The following is a 20,487-nucleotide window of genomic DNA, read 5'->3' on the forward strand; positions in this document are numbered from 1 at the left end:
AACCGAGCCACCGAGCCAGGGCTACAGTTAATTTTTAACCTTTCATTTATCACTCCTATGGATGACACTGATGTTTCTTTAAAGCTAACAATAAAACAATTCCTTAAGTGTAGCAAAATTAAAAATTAAGGAAGATATGGCACATTATCATGGGAAGGGGTATCAGACAATTCCAGTGGATATAGCAATTTAGACTTACCCACATTTTTACTCCCCCTGACCCAGTGACTCTGAATGTTGATGCCTTTACCCTGTTGCTAAAGCATGAACTTGAATTGTTCAACAGCAAGTCTGGCACGTGTGGGCAAATCATCTGATAGTAAGTGATATTCCTACATGAATTAGAATCAATACTTCGAGACTACTGTTCTTATCAATAGTCTAAAGGAATGTAAACATTTTTAGTTATGCTTTCCTCTATCATACTAGGTAAATTATATGCCTTGGAGTTTTGAGAACTCATAAACATCAAGGGATATACAGTTTAACTATACAAGCCATGGTCTGGTATTCTAGTTTTGTTTTCTGAAAGGAAGTTCAATTGCTCTGCGTCTGGGAAGAGAAAGAGGGAGGTATATGGCTATGAACCACTTTACTCCCTCTCTCTTAAAGTGAGCTGAATTAAAATGACAGAGAAAATGACATGCAAGAACAATGTGGATGATTAAAGAAGAAAAACCAATGAACACCTCTGCCTAGAATATGTGTTTCCATCATGATGCAAACCTTATTATAAAACTATTTGGCAAAACCATTCTTGTAAGAATATTTATGGGTTTTTCTCTACAAAACTGTTTCAGGTTACAATGAGCTAATAAGGAGGTAAGTAAGTCCTTGCCCCTTCCCTTTTTCATCTGCATAGTCTACTAAGAACAGCCTTAAATTCTTATATCATTGGCATCAAAACATGTAAGCCAAACCTCCCTCATGCCCTCAGATAATTTTCACTGGCTAATTTACCTGTGAAAGGATGTTGGTGCACTGTTGCAATAAAGAAACCGGAGGATTGCCGATACTTGTAGCAAGTTGAACCCTGAGCAACTGTTCTTTCTGGGTGGCATTTTCTTGCAAAGCATGGGCAAGGGCCACAGCAGCGCACCAGTTTGAAAGTGAATCAGTAGAAAACAAACCTCCACATAATAACTGACCAGCCGAGACTGAATTACCTGTTGCTACAAAGATGAAAGGCAGATGATAATAACATAAACATTTATTATGTTGTTTTCCACACACAGAAAAAGTCAAAATGCTATCTAAAAATGTGCTAATAAGTAGTATTTATCTATGTAATAGAGGAATATGCAAATTAGCCAGGAAGCCGTAATGTCACGACTGAACAGCAGGGACCTGAGGCTGCATGGCGCCTGGCTGGGGCAAGGGACCTCATGCCGCGCCCCCTGCCTGGTGGGGCTTGACAGGGGACCCCAGGCCACACCCCCTGCCCTGGGGGACCTGAGGCTGTGTACCCTGCCCGGCGGCGCTTGACAGGGGACCTGAGACTGTGCCCCCCACCTGGCGCCGGGCTGGGGGACCTAAGGCTGCGCCCCCAGCCCGGAGGGGCTTGACAGGGGTGGGGCCGGCCAGGTTTGGGTCTCCTGCATTTTCGAAGCACATGCGGGTGGTGGGCGGGGACTTGACTCTAGGTCCTGCAGCGCCCAGACTCTGACAGGAGGGAGATTTTCATGTACATTTTACTAATTTTCTTTCATCTCTGACACTTCTATTATAGAGAAAGGGCAAATAGCAATATTAAAATATTTCCTCTAATTAATTCCCTTTTAATGTGCACGAATTTTGTGCACCAAGCCACTAGTTAAGTAATATTTTTGAAAGTCTGTTTTTCAGAACAAATGAAAGATGACCCCTCCCCAAAAAGACCTTGGGGGAAAAAAGTAGCAGAATAAAGAAATAGAATACTTTAGGCATCAAATTGATAATAGTAATAGTCCAGAAATTTTTTACCTTAATTAAACACTACATTTCTAAAGAAAATTCAAAGAAATGCCATAGTTTAAATATTCTACTACACCCAGGGTCTTTTATGATTTGTGATATATTTTACCATTAAAATCTAGAAAGACAATTATCTACTTTTTAAAGCAGGAATTAAAACAAAATTATTTACCATCAATGGTGGAAGGTAGAAGTGTTGACACAATTTCTCCTTGTCCTTTTTGGTTTTTATATAAGAAACACTGGAAACAATAGAGAACAGCACAGCGCAATACAAATGGCTGCCTTTCATTAACCATAGACATGAGAAGTACTACAATTGCAGGTCTGTTGCATTTGAAAAAAGAACAAAAAGAAACATTGCAAATCAATAACTAGTCATTTTTGTAGATTGAAAAACCATAACCAGAACACAAGCAAGTTAAGTATTTCCATCTCCATTTCACAGAAAGGATAACTGCAGCTTAGAGAAGCGAAATTATTTATTTGCTTAGGCACACAGCTAGAAAGTAGAAGAGGTGATACCTGAGCCCAAATGCATAGGTACCAAAGACTACTAACTCTTTTAAAATACCAACATATTTATCTTGTCAGATAATTTCTAGTTTCAAAACACACAAACTGAACTTCTTAAAACAATAAGATGTGCATATGAGACATACTAAAAACCCAAAGTAAGTTTTTACTTCATAGCAGAATCTATTCAATATTTCCCTTTTCCTACCTTGGTGGGTTTGAAGGTGCATTTACAGAAGCAAAGTAGTCTTGGTTTACTTGACAGCCTCGAATAACTTCTGATACAGTATTAATGGTCTATTAAAGGAGGAAAATAATTTAGAGAAAGTAAGTTAAGGAAGGAAACCTGTTATCAAGTGAAGATAACTGTTATATCTCTGCTTTTTGTTTTTCAAAGCCAAAATTCAGACACCAAATTAATTAGTGACAGCATATAATCTTGTAATACTTCTTTGAGATAACATTAAAAAAAATTAAGTGTAGGCCTCCAATTAAAAATAACACTTGACCACACACATTTAAAATCTCAAAAACCTAAAATTAATAATATTATTTAAGAGCTAGAGTCTATTTCTACAAAACAAGAAAAGGATGTTTTAATATAATATTAGAGAACAAATTTAAAATGTAACAAATTAAAGATTCAATTTAAGAATGAAGTTGAGCTATGGCCAGTGTGGGAAAATGGTTAGAATGTTGGCCCACACACCAAAGGGTTTCAGATTCAATTCTGGTCAAGGGCACATACCTGGGTTGCAGGTTCAATACCCAGCCCCGGTAGGGGTGTGTGCAGGAGGCAACCATCGATGTGTCTCTCTCACGTTGATGTTTTTTTCTCTCTCTTTCCTCACTCTCTCCCTTCCTCCCTCCATCCCTCCCACTCTCTCTACAAATCAATGGAAAAAATATCCTTGGGTGAGGATTAACACACACACACACACACACACACACACACACACACACAGAGAGAGAGAGAGAGAGAGAGAGAGAGAGAGAGAGAGAGAGAGAGAGAGAGAAAGAATAAAGTTGAAAAAAACCTCCAAGAAAATAGAATTAAAAAAACAAAATAGGTCCAGAAAGTCCAAAAATCTATTAATAGAGTTGGAAAAACAGAAGAGAAAAGGGAACATTATCATGGAATACAAAAACATCCTCAGAACTGAAGGACATTTGTCTCTGGCTTGAAAGGGCCCAGTGAGTGCTCTTTCAAATAAATGGAGGAAAAACAGTTCTACAGTACAGCATATCATCAGTAAATTTCAGAAAACCAGAAATGAAGATTCCAAAAGATTTAGAGAGAAAAAAGCAGATTCTATAAAAAGGATTAAGATTCAAGATGGCTTCAATAACACTGGAATAATGTTCTGAAAGCTGAGTGCAAGTAATTTCCAACTCTGAATTCTATCCCTAGCCAAACTTCAAATTAACTCTGAAGGAATAACATAAAACTAAAAACATATTCTCTTGCCATTTATCCCTTTTCAAGAAGTTAACTAAAATAAGATAATGAAATGGGGGGTCGGGGGAAGACATGGAATCCGTAACTAAGGAATCCAAGTCAAGAGAGAGGCGAAAGGAACTCCTAGGAGGAATGGTGAATGAAAGTCCAGGACAAGAGTCGAGTGGCAGAAGTAGAGAATAACCAGTCCATATTGGAGCAGGATGATGGAAGGTTTCCAGAAAATAAAATGCAAAAAAGAACACTATTATAACACAAACAAGAGCAAGGGGTATTTTTAAAAAAGACATAGGGCTCTCTTTGGCTCAGCAGGGGACGGTATAAATATAGTTGTAAGACTATAAGCCTTGATTATTGATTTAAAAATAAGTTACTGGGGTAACAAGGGAAGTAAAGTAGGAGGCCTATACAGGAGGGTAGTGGGACTGATCATAGGGAGGAGAGAGGTTGAAGACAGCTGTTTTTGTTATAAAACTTTTATTATTATCTGTGCTTTTAATGTGCATGTGTCGAGAAAAATAAAAAGGTATTAAACTTGATGAATGAGTCCACCTTTGGAATTGATACTGTCATCATTATGCTAATTATGTTTTAGTAGGATCAATAAGGACTCTTAACACATAAAAATAGTTAACTATTGCTGTTTTTTCTTTAGCTGATATTTAATTCTTTCTGGTAATTCTTAGGATTTCAACTTCCACAGAGCAGTCTCTGCCTTCATTCAGTTTACCTCAGTCAGGATATCAGCAGGAATTCCAGTAGCCATTAGGATAGTGCAAAGCTGCTGCAATAAGCCACACTGGAACATGGCTTTCTGGCAGCTACTGGTAGCACCAGGAGGGTTGGTGGGAGATACCAGGACACGAATAAGCTGCGAAAGAAAGAGAAAACAGATGTCTTTTAAAGATCAAAGACTTTAAAATAAAGTCTTGAAGCAAATTTAATCTATAGCAACAAAAAAAGATCTATGTGAAGAATGCCCTCACCTGCTCAGCCAGATCTGGGTGCTCTTTCCTTTATGCTATCATGACAATAGTTCTGTTATACTACATGTTAATCCTAAGTTCGTCTCCTTCAGTGACTGTGAACTCCCAGAGAGTAGAAACTACCTCGGTCATTTTTGTATACCAAATAAGCACATAGTCCACACTCAATAAATGAATGAATGAATGAATAAGTAACAGGGTGGTATTTTATCAAAGTAAGATTTCTTATTGAAGTAAGGATGAGCAGGTCTGAAAACAGAATGGGTGGAGGTGTTTAAATTCCTCCTAAACCGGAAATATTTAAAGAGAGGATAAACTAACAACTGGAGACATGGTAGAAGATTCATGCATTAGGCAAGGGGTTGGCCCCACTGCTTGTTAATGCTAATTAAGTCCTTAATTCGGATCCTATGATTAGATTAGTCTGAACTTAAACATGAAATTTAAGAAACATGAAAAAGTCATCCCAAATAAGTGTTCAGCACAGTTACATCTTCAAAATAATTTTATATATAGCTTGCATTTTAAAACTAGAGTTATATGTTTATGTGTGTATAAAATCTTGTATATCAAAATCAAATGGGACATTTATGATAATACTTAACTAAGAGAGTTAACTAATAGATTGATGATACTAGAGAGAGGCTTTAGGATTTCACATCGGTTCTTCTCCTTGGACCTTTCTAGTTAGATTTCCATTAAAATTTTTTGTTGTTGTTGTTTTTAAAATTTATTATCTTCCTATCCCTACTTAAAATTTTTTATAAGCAAATATCAAGCTATTTGTCATTTCTCCAACAAATATTTCTATAATTACCTCTAACTGATATGGATTTTAGAAAACACAGTCATCAAGCCATTAAAATAATAACTTCTTAATATGATCTAATAGCAGTTAGATATTTTTATTGATGAAGGAAATACAGAAAAAATAATTATCAATTTCTAGATGAAAGAAAAGTAGAAAGAATGGTTGAAAAAAAGAGGGAGTCCTTATTATATGGCTAAGAAAGCAGATTTTGACTCATTATATAGATTAAGTTTGTAATAATTTAAACTCCCGAATACTGAAAAAAGATCCTCTCATAAGATAATTAACTTTCTGGGAGGCAGAATTAGACATTAAACTATCATTCAAAAAAATTAAAATGTTTTATGACTAACAAAACTTTTCAAAAAGATTCTTCCCCCCAAATTCAATCTGCAAATCTTGGCGTGAAATATTCTCAAGCAGATCAATTTCAACTTTTAGTGGCTTGGAATTCAATTATGATTATAACTGTAAAGATGAATAATTCCAGTTAGGGTGTGTCTATCCAAAAAAGGATTGTTTATCATCATTTATGACGTCTTTTTATGTGCTTGAAATACAAACATCCCTGAATATAGCTATAAAGAAAGAGCATTCAACAGACTGAAAAGCAGAAAATAACTTGTGGCCTATGAAGTCATGAATGCTCCAACTACTCAATCTTTAAGGTGGAGAATATATAAATTAAACATCAGTTTTACTCTGACGTTTATGTTCTTCAAGATTAGTATCTAGTTAGTTTGTTACTTTTTAAAAGGAAAGGATGCTTAACCAACTTACTATGTAAATAGAATAATAACAGTATTTTTCTATTTTTTAAAAATCCTCACCTGAAGATGTCTTATTGATTTTTTTAGAGAGAAAGGAAGGGGGAGAGAGAGAGAGGGAAAAGGGGGAGAGAGGGAGGGAAGGAGAGAAGGAGAAAAAGAGAGAGACTGAAACATCGATGACAGAGAGAGAAACATCGATCAGTTGCCTCTTGCATGCACCCCAATCAGGGATCAAACCCGCAACCTAGTTATGTGCCCGGACTGGGAACTGAACCTGCAACCTTTTGGTATATGGGACACACTCCAACCAACTGAGCCACACAGGCCAGGTTCTGTTCTTCTGTTTACATGTAACACTCTATTCTAAAATTTTTTGGGGTTAAATGAGTACTTTACTTTTTAAACAGTGACACTGTCTTCAAAAATAATTCTTTACATAGTATCCTACACTATAAAACATGAGTAGGCTCCTCAAGCAATTTAAATTTCCACTGTTTGATAGGAAATTTGTAAGTTTTTGTACATCATCAGATCCCTTCACTCTCTCTAATCACATTTTGTAAATTACTTTTCTAGAGGAATTTCCTTTATCAAGAAAGCAGTGTTGAGCAAAGACATCAAGTTTACCACTTGGAACCCTGTTCTAAAAAACATAAACTAACAAAGTCTTGAAATGTGCAATACTGACATGTGAAAATAGAAATAATGAAGTTGGGAGTATAAATAGAAAGATTCTGCCCATGTTCTTCTACAAAATATTTTCCTAACAATGTTTAGGCACATTCTGAATAGAGTAACTATATAATTTATTACCCAAATAGGGACACTTGAAGCAAAAGATGACACTGAGTAATTGTAAAACGAATACTGTTCTGGCAAACTGGGGTATATGGTGACCCTAATTATCAATCAAACCTATGTAAGCAACTTCCTGGGCATGCAACAGTATTAAGACTCTAATTACTAGAGAAATTAACAATCTAGTTTTGCAGAACACAACTTCAGAGATGCAGGCACAATTCACAGACATTCAAAGACCCGTAAGATTCACCAGAGTAAGTTAGGAGGCAGTCTAAACTTAAGTGTTTGGAATAGGAAATTCAATAAAGGAGTAAATAAGTAAAATGCTTCAAAGAACTTTATAATTTTCTCTGATGCAGAAGTAATTTGGGATCCTACTGTCCTCACTTTCACTATCTATTACAATAAAGCTTAAATAAAATTAGAGGTGATTTGTCAATTTAATTTGTATTGGACTTAAAATTCAGACTATCTATCTTTGGGGATAGAGACATTATAATTCATTTACTAGCATTCAGTGCCTGGCCCTCAGTAAATGTTTTCTGAATGAATTTATTTGTTGAACTTAATTATTCTAAATATTAAAATTTACATCAGAGTCTTCATTAAAAAAAGCACATTTAAAAAATTCCAAGTCAACACTGTAATTGATTATCTTCTGTTGTAAAACTCATCAGGAAACTATGTTTGGATTCGCTTTAAAATAATCCTGCAGGGTGAGAGAGGGGAATAAAAAAATGAAACAAAATTGCCAGATGTAATAATTATTAAAGCTGAATGATAGGGGTGTGTATGGAGGGGTGAAGGGGATCCATTTCCATATTATAAGGAAATTTTTAAAAAAGCCGACCTGAAATCTACTGAACATCCTGGTTTTTATTAAAAATGAGTTTACTTTTCTTTGAAAGGATTACAGTCAAAATTCTTACCACATTTATGTCTAAGTTCAATATACCTGTAGCATTAGGTGCAGATTTGTTACTTTCTGTGCAGACCAGCCAGAATTTTCATCTCCAACTTCAAACCAAGGTTTCATACGTTGAATATATGAGCCTTCTTTAAAAAAATTTTGATTGGAATTGTTGTTTTTTAACAAGTTTTGGAGCAAAATCAGACAATCTTCCACTACTATACCTGAGGAAAGAATGTAAAATGGAAGTGTTAAGGCTGATAAGACCTGAAGGAAAATTCAATCTCTAAACATCAAAAAGAGAGAGAGAGAGAGAGAGAGAGAGAGAGAGAGAGAGAGAGAGAGAGAGAGAGAGAGAGAGAGAAATCTCCACACTCAACATCTCTTCAGTATGGCAAGGCAGAGAGCTGTTCTGACTCCTGACGGCCACAATCTGTGTGTTCTTTCTCAGGTCCGCTAATGACCTCTTTGACTTCTATGTTCAACTATGTACATATGTGTTACCTCAGTAATTCAGATATTTTCTTCAAATCCCAGGTTAAATATAATTTCTTCAGGAATAATCACCAAGACCCAATGACTAACTTAGCTAGCATCACTAGCTACATGCTTTCATAGTAGCCTGCTCCTTTTATTTTGATATCTTCTCCAATAGATTATAATTTATGAAGACAGGAATTTGTGAATGCCGTACTAGGATACAGTGACCTACTCTGTATCCGCTGCAGAGACAGAGACAAGATATCAGGTGTATACATAATACGTCACTATTAAATATTTGTTGAATGAATTAATCATATCTTAATTTCTAAGAACCACTAGACATTGTTGTCTCTCTGTCTCTTCCTTGAAACTTCCTCTTCCCTTGGTTCCCCAAAAAACTTGCTCTTTCCTGGTTTTCCTTAGGGATCGCTGGCCACTCCTCTGGCTTCCTTCCTATCATTCATGATTCTGTTCTCCATTTTTTCTTCTTTGCTTACAAAACACACTCTCCAGAGTAGTTTCATCCACACAACAGGTAACACTTTTATCACAGCTGAAGCTCTCCAACTACTGATCTCTACTTTATCAAGTGCTAGTTTAAGCAATGATCTGTTTCTCTCAATGAAGCATATGGATGATGCTGGATGCTTACAGCTAGCAGGTTCTTTTGTGCAGTACACCTATACTTCTGCTCTTAGTAGTTAAGCTTTATGTCTACAATAATCAATTTTTAAAAATTAATATACTTTATTTCTTTCCGTTTCTCTTACTATTATCTTTTAGCATTAGTGTGGCACATTTGTTGTGACTCATGAACGAATACTGATACATTATTCAAGTCCATAGTTTACATTAGGGTTCACTCTTTGTGTTGAACAGTTCTATGGGTTGACACATGTACAATGTCATATATCTGCCATTACAGTATCATACAGAATAGTGTCATGCTTTAAAATCCTGTGTTATACCTATTCATTCCTCTTTCCCCCAAATCCCTGACAACTGTCTCTATATACTTTTGTCTTTTACATATGTCAGTTGGTTAGGTCACAGACAATGTAAACTTTCAGATGGGCTTAACTTAGCAATATGCATTTAAGGTTCCTCCATGTCTTTTCATGGTTTGTTAACTTTTTATTGTGAAGGACATTTTAGATGCTTCCAAGTTTTGGCAATTGCAAATAAAGTTGCTATAAACATTCATGTGCAGGATTTTGTGTGCATATAAATTTTCCACTCATTTGGGTAAATAGCAAGGAGAGTGACTATTGGATTGAGTGATAAAGGTATGTTTAGCTTGGTAAGAAACTGCCAAAATGTATTCCAAAGTGGTTGTACCAATTTGCATTCCCACTAGCAATGAATGAGAGTTTCTGTAGTACTTACTACATCCTTGCCTGCTTTTGGTATTTTCAGTGTTCTATATTTTTGCCATCTTAATAGTGTGTAGTGATAGCTCATTATTTTAATTTGCATTTTCCTAATGACATATAATTTTGAGCATCTCTTCATGTGCTATTTGCCATCTATATCTCTTCTTTGGTAATGTGTTTGTTCACTTTTGTCCATTTTATAATTGGAGTTTTGCTTGTTTATTTTGTTGAATTTTAAGAGTCCACTGTATAATTTGGATACAAGTCCTTTTTCAGATATGTATTATTTTCTTCCTGTCTGTGGCCTATCTTTCCATTTCTATTTTAAAATTTATTTATATCATTTTTCAATTTTTCAATTATAGTTGACATACAATATTATATTAGTTTCAGGTGTATACCCCAGTAATTAGACATTACATAAATTACTAAGTGATCATCCCAATAAATCTCCCACCCATCTGACACCATACATAGTTATTAGAATATTACTGACTATATTCCCTATGCTATACTTTACATCCCCATGATTAATTCTGTAACAACCAATTTGTACTTCTAAATTCCTTCACCTTCTCCACTCATCCCCGCCCCCCCCCCCAGCCCCTTTCCCATTAGCAACCATCAAAATCTTTGAGTCGGTTTCTGCTCTGCTTGTTTAGTTTTTCAGATTTAATTATTGATAGATATATATTTATTGCCGTTTTACTGTTCATATATTTTTCTCTTTTTCCCCCTTTATTTTTCTTAAAGACGACTTTTTAACATTTCATGTAATTCTGGTTTGGTGGTAATAAGTTTCTTTAGCTTTTTCTTATGTGGGGAGCTCTTTATATGTCTTTTGAATCTAAGTGATAGCTTTGCTGGGTAATCCTAGTTGTAGGTCCTTGTTTTTTATCACTTGGAGTATTTCTTGCCAATCCCTACTGGCCTGCAAAGTTTCTGTTGAGAAATCAGCTGACACTGGGAGTTCCCTTGTTGGTAACTAATTGCTTTTCTCTTGCTGCTTTTAAGATTCTCTCTTTAACTTTTTGCATTTTAATTATGATGTGTCTTGGTGTGGGCCTCCCTGGGCTCATCTTGTTTGAAACCCTCTGTGCTTCCTGGATTTATATTGTCTATTTCCTTCACCAGGTTAGGGAAGTTTTCTGTCATTCTTTTATCAAATAGGCTTTCAATTTCTCGCTCTCTTTCTGGCACACCCATGATGTGAATGTTGGTACACTTGAAGTTGTCCTAGAGGCTCCTTACACTACCTTCATTTTTTTGGATTCATTTTTCTTTTTGTTGTTCTGATTGGGTGTTTTTGTACTTCCTTATATTCCAAATCACTGATTTGATTCTCAGCTTCATCTACTCTCCTATCGATTCCCTGTAAATTATTCTTCATTTCAGTTAGTGACTGGTCCTTTTTTATGGTGTTGAAGTTCTCACTAAGTTCACCGAGAATCCTTGTAACCAATGATTTGAATTCTGCATTTATATTACTTGTCTCCATTTCGTTTAGAATTTTGTTCTGTTCTTTCATTTGAAACATGTTTCTTTGTCCCCTCATTTGGCAACCTCCCTGTGTTTGTTTCTATGTATGAGGTAGAGCTGCTGCATCTCCCAGGCTTGGTAGAGTGGCCTAATGTAGTAGGTATCTTGTAGGGTCCAGTGGCACAGCTTCCCCATTCACCTGAGCTGGGCACTCCATGTATGCCCCCATGTGGGCTATGTATGCCCTCCTGTTGTAGTTGAGCCTTGATTGCTGTTGGCACATCAGTGGACTGAATTTACCCCCAGGTTGATTGGCTGCAAGGACTGGCTATGACCACCAATCACCATAGAGGATCAACTGTGTAGGAGCCCGCCCCACAGAGAAGAACTTACTTCAGTGGGGCTCTGGTGCCCACTTGAATCTACCCCTTGTGTCACTTGTGGAAGTGGCTGGGTGATGCTTTGATGTAATTTGAAGCTGTCCACTGGTTGTGCTGGCTCTGGGGCCTCCTGGGAGGTGCAGGCTAAGGTGAGCCACCATGTGTGTTCTGCCTGGGGCCACCTGGCATGAACTACAAAGAGATCTGCAGATGGCTGTTACTTGTGCTGGGCTTAGAGGTGCCCAGGTAAGGCTAACTGTGAACCAAGGCTAGATGCAGCTAGTGCCAGGCCTGGGGACAACTTAGCAAAAGGTACAGGGCACAACAAGGCCAGATGTGGCTTGTTTGAGAGATTTTAGAAAAGTGTCAGCAAAGATAGGCCATTATATAGAAAAGCCACATGGGTGGGGTGGGGGTCTCAGGGAATCAACAGAGCAGGGCAAACAGTGTGAGCCAGGTTGACAGAGACTCAGATATGGTGCCCTTCTGCCAGCTTTGTTGGCAGAGAGCTCAAAAAAAGGAAAATGGCCTCTGCCAGCACTTTTCTCTGGGAAAAAGCTGACCCCCCAGCTCTTGCCCTGATGCCAAATACTTCAGTTCCTCATTGCATGTTCCTGGTGCCTTTTGAGCTGCTATCCCCGTTGGAACTCTTGAAGGAGTAAGTCAGAGTAAGTCTGTGTGCAGGCCCTTTAAGAGGAATTGCCTGGGTCTCCAGAAGCTCTCCATCTCACTCAGCCACAATTCCCTTTGGTTTTTACAGCCAAAGATTGTGGGGATTTCTCTTCCTGGCACTGGAACCCTGGGCTGGGTGGCCTGGTAACGTTACTCCTCAGGGGAGACCTCCACAGCAGAGATATTCCTCCCAATTTTTATCCACTACACATGAGTGTGGTACCATCCTGTTCCTTAACTCCACCCCTCCTACCAATCTCAATGTGGCTTTTTATTTAAATTCTTAGTTGTAGGACTTCCATTCAGCTAGGTTTCAGGTGGTTCTGAATAATGGTTGTTTTGTAGTTTAGTTGTAGTTTTGATGCCGTTGTTGGAGGAGGAGGCGAGTACTGCATTTACCTACACCACCATCTTGACCAGAAGTCTCTTTTTATTTTCTTAAACAGAATGTTCTGCTGAGAAAATTTCAATTTTAATGAAGTCCCACTTATCATTTTTCTCTTTCATGGATTATGCTTTTGGTATTGTATCTAAAAATAAATTTCTTTTGTTCACAAATATATCATGCTATTTGCACTGATTATTAATTTAACTATTATGTAAACTGCCAAAACATGACAACAGAGCTATTTTTATGAAAACTATGTTTGCATTTGGCAAAACTCAATAAAAGCAAATCATTAAAAATGACTTGTTATGCAGGGGTAGTAATACAAGTCTAGAATAAGGAAAGTAATTGTAAAAACCCATACAGATCCTGCACTCCATTTTAATGAAAACAAAATGCAAATCCTACATAATGTATTATAGGTGTGATGTATGCAAGGAAGATGGTGAAAAACTCCAATCAGTAGACCCATATTCAAAGAAAAAATTTCTGGCTCTAACTTAAAAGGTTAGTATAGAAATTACATTTAAAAATTTATTATATTTAACTTAAAATAAAATGTTGAAGTTGCACATTTCAAATACTTTTAAAGAATCTCAAGTTTAATCAGTCCTGATCTCTCCAGAATGAAGGCTTCCTTACCTCATGTTGCTGAACCATGTGACTGATACTCACACCTCATGAGGAGGAACCACTATATCTGTCTCTTATGTAGGACCATAAATCTCCATTAAATAAGATCTGCCATTAGGACCATCTGAAGGCTCTGGAGGAAACAGAATATCAAAGCCCTCACTATAACTGGCAGGCCTTCCTTCCAGTGTGCAAAATGAATTCTAGATCTGAGGGCCAGTACCAGTTACAAGGAGCTACTGGAACTTGTCTTAACAACCTTAAGACTAGGTAATTCCACCTTGCCTTAAAATCCCGCTTTCCTCAGAAAATATGCACCTCTGGTCACATATGCTCTTCCATTTTCTCATCTTAGAATGCTTTGGGCTTCCTCTCCCCATTTAACCTCTTTTCAAACTCTTTCATGATGCTACCTCAAAGTCCAAAATATTGGTTAATAAACCTATTACACCCTCAATTACTCCATGAAATGCTTCTTTTCTTTAACGAAACTGCATTATCCTGGAATGTTCTCAAGTGAAGGAAATTCATATTCCTTAGAGTCAGGATATGGAATCTATGATCCTTTTAGCACAGTGTATTTCCCAGAGATCATAGTTCCTCTACCCTGTCAAAAAAATCTGTTCCCTTGAGGCTCAGGCCATCTGGCTGTACCATCTCTTATAATTATGTAACAAATTCATGGTCACTACTCTTCGTTCACTGAAAACATCACTGGCCTCTCACTCAAAGGCTTCTTTCTCCAAGTTTGCTATCACTCTTGACTATTTCAATGACAAATGATCTAATACCTAGACCTCAGTTCCTTGGTGTCATCTTAATAGACAATCCTCTATTACTAAAACCTCCTATCTTCCTAGCTCAAGAATTCTCAATATATCTGTCCTATGGCTTCCCTGAGATGTTCAACCTAACAAGTCTTTCTCCCTTTTTAGAAACTTCCTCTGTCTTTACTTCTTTCCCTATATAAATGAGATTATATAGATCTTCATTTCTTCCACTTTATAGATAATATGCTAAACTCTCTTGTCTTTTCATAGCACCTTCTTAGAAAAGGCACAATACTATGAAAAATCACCTGCCTGTTTTTTGTTTTTTTCTCTACATCTTCACCTAGGTAGCTGAGTATTTGGGGGTGATGATGAGGGGGCAATCTACTCTTCTGTGAAATCAACAATATTAATGAGGCCTTTATCCCTATCTTGAAATTTCCTAATTAAAATATTCAACTAACTCTCCTATTCTCCAAAAGATAATTTTTAATCTCCTTAATTATTAACTATGTCCTCTTCTTTCACTCTTTGAATATGACTCTTCCTTCAATTCAACTCCCTTTCTTCTCCTATCTTAATTCAATTCCTTCCTCTCCCTGGATGCCATTTCTTTCTCCTTTTTCAGGTATTATGTACCACTGATTGATCATCCTCTCTCTCCTGTATCTCCCCTATCTCTCCTTGCTTATGTGATTGGAGTCTCTCCCATTTTAAAAGAAAAAGCCCTCTTAGATTAAAGGAGAATAATAATCAGATAATTTCCATATATGTAGAAAAAATCATTTACTAAAATTCAAGATTCATTGATAAAAACACTTAGTAAAAATCAAACTTAATGGTAAAGGCATTTTCATTAAGGTCAGCAACATTTAACACTGTAAAGATTCTAATTAAATAAGTTGAAAAGAAAAGTGGTATAATAATTGAAAAGGGAAAAAAAAAAGATTACTCTTATTTGTAGAAAATGTGATTATCTACACAAAAAGCCCATTAGAACTAACTGGATATAAGATCAATATACAAAAATCAAGTAGTAACCACCAATTTGAGGATGTAATAGAAAGATTCTGTTCATATGGTAACAAAAACTATAAGATCCCTAAGAATGAATCTACTAAAAAAGGTATAAGACTCCTTTGCTCAAAATTGTAAAACATGACTGAAAGACATAAAACCTGAATAAATTAAGAGATATACCAGGGTTTATGGGTGGAAAAGTCAATACAGTAAACATGGCTATTCTCCTTAATCTGTAAAGTCAATGTATTTCTAAGCAAAATTCTAACAGGGATTTTCATAGAACTTGACTAGTAAACAAGTTGCATTCAAATGAAAAGACAAAAAAGAAAAGGCCTGTGAATACAATTTTGAAAAGAGCCAAGACAGGTGATTTTTCCTCTATTCTAAAAGGTAGGAAAGCTTTAGTAATTAAGAGTGTTATTTTGGTATAGAGTTAGACAAACAGACTATTGGAACAGAACACAGAACTCACAAACAGACTTTCATACATATGAAAATTTAATTACAAACTTCATACCATTGTTCAAATGCAAAACCCATATTATTTAAATGTAAAAGACAAAATTTTAAAGTCTTTAGTAGAAGAAAATGATGGAAAATCTCCTTACGACCTTGAGTTAGAGATAGATGTCGTACACAAGACACAAAAAATTAAACTATAAAATAGTGATTGCATTAAAATTTCAAATTTTAATAGAAACACTATAAACAGACTAGAAGATGTATAACAAACAAAGGATTAGTATCCAGAATACATAAAAGAATTCCCAGTAACCAACCGGAAAGAAAAAATGGTCTTATACTAAAATGGGCAAGTAGGTAATTCAGAGGGGTAAAAGACAAACAAACAATGAAAAATAGATGGTAAATATATCCACAAAATTATGCTTAATCTCACGAGTTTAAAGAAACAAAATAAAACCTCAAAAGGTACTATCTCACATCCATCAAATAAGCAAACAAGAATCCACAAGGATGTGAAAAAACAGAAACTTGGAAACAATGCTAATGGATAGATAGATAAAACTACTTAAAAAAGCCATTTGGCAAAATCTTATTAAAGATAATGTCCTAGCTAGTGTTCTCAGTAGCTCCACACCGAAGGATAATGGGTTCGATTCCAGGTCAAGGACAAATACTTGGGTTGCAGGTTTGATCCCTAGCTCCGGTTGAGGCACATGCAGGAGGCAACCAATCGATGTGTCTCTCTAACACCAATGTTTCTCTCTCTCTTTCTTTTTTTCCTTCCTCCCCTCTCTACCTCTATTTCTAAAAATCAATGGAAAAAATATTCTTGAGGATTAAAAAAGATGAGAAAAAGAATAATTCTATTTGTAGGTATATAATGTAGAGAAACTTCATACACAAATAGATACATGAAGACTTCACAACAGTTTATATTAGCAAAAACCAGATACAACCTGTCAGTTCAATTAAAAAAAATAATAGATCACAGTACATACTACAGAATGATATATAGCACTTAAAGTTAATAAATTAGAGTAACATGTATCAATATAAATAAATCTCAAAAAAAAATAAATCTCAAAAAAAATGTTGAATAAAATAGTAAGATGTAAAATTATATTCAGCAGAATACTTATCTATATACTACACATTACAAAATAATACTATATATTGTTTAGCTATATAATACTACATATTGCAAAATAATACTATATATTGTTTATACTAGAGGCCCAGTGCATGGATTCGTGCACCAGTGGGGTCCTTCGACCTGGCCTGCAGGGATCGGGCCGAAACTGGCTCTCCGTCATCCCCCGAGGGGTCCTGGATTGCAAGAGGGCACAGACCAGGCCGAGGGACCCCACTGGTGCATGATCAGGGCCGGGGAGGGACCACAGGAGAGCTCCAGGGTGTGTCGGGCCTGTCTCGCCCAGTCCCGATTAGCCGGACCCCAGCAGCAAGCTAACCTATTGGTCGGAGCATCTGTCCCCTGGTGGTCAGTGCACATGATAGCAACTGGTCAAATGGTCAAATGAATGGTTGGACACTTAGCATATTAGGCATATATATATGATCACCCCCTAACCACTCCCCTGCCAGCCTGATTGATGCCTAACTGCTCCCCTGCCAGCCTGTTTGCCCCTAACTGCCTTCCCCTGCAGGCCTGGTCACCCCTAACTGCCCTCCCCTGCAGATCTGGTCCCCCCCAACTGCTCTCCCCTGCAGGCCTGGGTCCCCCCCAACTGCCCTTCCCTGCAGGCACAGTCGCCCTCCTCTGCTGGCCTGGTCACCCTTAACTGCCCTCCCCTGCAGGCTTGATAGCCCCCAACTGCCCTCCCTTGCAGGCCTGATCCCTCCCAACTGCCCTCCCCTGCTGGCCTGATTGCCCACAACTGTCCTCCCTTGCAGACCTGGTCCCTCCCAACTGCCTTCCCCTGCTGGCCATCTTGTGTCCACATGAGGGCAGCTATTTTGTGTGTTGGAGTGACGGTCAATTTGCATATTATTCTTTTATTAGATAGGATAGAGGCCTGGTGCACTGGTGGGGGCCGGCTGGTTTGCCCTGAAGGGTGTCCCGGATCAGGGTGGGGGTTCCCTTGGGGCATGGGGCAGCCTGGGCGAGGGGCCTGTGGTGGTTTTCAGGCAGGCCACACCCCCTGGCGACCCAAGCGGAGGCCCTGGTATCTGGGATTTATTTATCTTCTGTAATTGAAACTTTGTAGCCTTGAGCCGTGGCCTGGGCCCGCCAGGGCATGTGGAAAGCTTGGCTTCCTCCATTGCAGGGGGCAACCCAAGCCTCCTGCTCTCTCCGTGGCTGCAGCCATCCTGGTTGGGTTAATTTGCATACTTGCTCCTGATTGGCTGGTGGGCGTGTCTTGTGGATGTAGCGGAGGTAAGGTCAATTTGCATATTACTCTTTTATTAGATAGAATGTGTATATATAGACTCACACAAATAAGTACTGAAAGTATGAAAGCACACATAGGAAGGAAAAACAACAAAATCAGAATATTGTGATCTTAGAGAAGGAAGGTTGGGGAAAATATTAGAATGGTTATATAAAGGACTTAACTGTTGTGTTTTATTTATTTAAAAAAATCTGATATATGAATGGCAAAATGTAAGCATTTAATATAATTAAATGGTAGGTGCTCAAGTGTTTGTTATGCTATTTTCTATTGTTTTCTGTATGTTTAAAATATTTCATGTCAATAAAAAATTTAAGAACATAAAAACCATCCATTGTTTCCCTTGAATGTGAGCATTGTCAAATACACCAAAAGGTGCCAGTTCGATTTCCGGTCAGGGCACATGCCCGGGTTGTGGGCTTGATACCCAGTAGGGGGCATGCAGGAGGCAGCAGATCAATGTTTCTAACTCACATCCATGTTTCTCTCTCTCCCTCTCCTTACCTCTCTCTCTAAAATCAAGAAAACAAACAAATAAAAATAAAAAACACACAAACATCCGTGTCAAACCTCCAGTTCATGTTTACCTCTCTCCCGTGCTTTTCCCAAATTCCAAGTTTTATTTACTATTCTACTTTCCCACTTCTAACTCACTCTTTGAGACTGCAATCTGAATCCAGAGGCAAATACTATTACACAACTGCTCTCACAAAGGTCACTAATGATGTCCATGTTTTAAATCCCACAGACACATCTCTGCTGCCCATTCCCCTGACCCTTCTAAAAATGCAGTTTTCCTCTCGTCTCTCAGCCTTTTCCTTCTCAGTCTCTTTTACCAACTACCCCTTTACTATCCCATATTTACTGGCATACCTTAGGTTCTGTCCTAGCATTTCCATTCTCATCCTAAGTGACTCATCTAATCTTCCTTGTTTATCTAATTTTGTTTTATTTATCATCTATAGTCTGAAGACTCTCAAATCTTCATCTTCAGGCTGGCTCTCCCCTCTAGATTCATATAGCCAACTGCCCACTATACTACTCTACTGGCTAATCCAAGTTAAGTAAATAAAAATAAACTCATTTTCAAATAGAAAAACAGAACTCATTTTTTTTTTCTTAGGAGCAATGAAGAGTTGACAATTTAACAGGCTAAAGCTGAAGAGAAAATAGATATCTGGAGAGGTAAATAAGTATAAAGTACTTTTGGGCTGGGAATATATTTCTCAATCTTAAAAAATCTAAAACTTTCATTTAGAAGGTTTCATGGGGCAGAGGAAAAATAAATCAAAGTCAGGAGCATACACAGGTGGGAAGGAAAACTAATAGAAAACTCTCCACCTAGTAAGCTGAGAATTCAAAGGGCTTTATCTTCAGGGTGAGAGTGACCAGAAGTTAACTAGTCCTCACAGATCTTGCAGCCTCAGTTTGCATTGCCTGAGTGTTCTAGGAAATCTCAAGTCTTGAATTTGGAGTAATGTGATCCCCCAAGGCTTGGCAGAAACTAACATATGCTTTCTCTGAAAGAAATTTCCTTCATCCTAGGCTTTAAATTCCTATATATAATTCTGTTAAGTACAACAACCCATAGTGAAAGATAACCATGTACTCAGAAAACATTGTACCATGGGCAAGAATGAGCAGAGCAAAAGTACCAGACCCACAAAGACTGAAAACATTGGGGTTATCAGACAGAGACTATGAAATAATTGTTTCTTATGTTCAAAGAAATAAAAGATAGTTGAAAATAACTGCAGAGAAAAAGAAATTAACAAAAATCATACACATTTACCAAAGAACCAAACAGAGCTTCCAGAAAAGAAACATTAACACGTTAAGCGCCCTGTCAGTCACTGGTGACTGACACTATACTTTCCGTCCGGAAGACAAAACAGGCTGGGCACTTAACGTGCTAAAAACTCAATGAACTGCCCTGGCCTGGTGACTCAGTTGGTTGGAGCATCATCCTGTACACCAACAAGTTGTGGGTTCGATTCCCAGTCAGGGCACATACCTAGGTTGCAATTCGATCCCCAGTCGGTGTGCGAACATGAAGCAACCAATGGTCTCTCACATTGATGTCTTTCTTTCTCTCTCTCTCTCTCTCTCAAACCAATTTGAAAATAAATAAAACATATCCTTGGGTTAGGATAAAAAAAAACACACACCTCATAAAAACTAAATGGATGATGTTAACTAAACTT

At 37.4% G+C, this 20,487-nt stretch overlaps 1 protein-coding gene across 2 annotated transcripts in view; it reads right to left on the reverse strand.

The window, feature by feature from the left end:
- The window catches only part of USO1 (USO1 vesicle transport factor), a 76,743-nt gene that overhangs the window by 20,225 nt on the left and 36,031 nt on the right, over positions 1 to 20,487 (reverse strand). For both annotated transcript variants that reach the window (XM_079772247.1, XM_079772248.1), the window contains exons 9-13: positions 8,252 to 8,430; positions 4,659 to 4,799; positions 2,678 to 2,766; positions 2,126 to 2,280; positions 961 to 1,172 (exon numbers count right to left, since the gene is read on the reverse strand). In XM_079772247.1, the coding sequence (XP_079628373.1) occupies positions 961 to 1,172; positions 2,126 to 2,280; positions 2,678 to 2,766; positions 4,659 to 4,799; positions 8,252 to 8,430 (776 nt within the window). The remainder of the gene's footprint in view (positions 1 to 960; positions 1,173 to 2,125; positions 2,281 to 2,677; positions 2,767 to 4,658; positions 4,800 to 8,251; positions 8,431 to 20,487) is intronic.

This window comes from Cnephaeus nilssonii (genome assembly GCF_951640355.1).
Source record: "Cnephaeus nilssonii genome assembly, chromosome: 1".
Lineage (NCBI taxonomy): Eukaryota > Metazoa > Chordata > Mammalia > Chiroptera > Vespertilionidae > Cnephaeus > Cnephaeus nilssonii.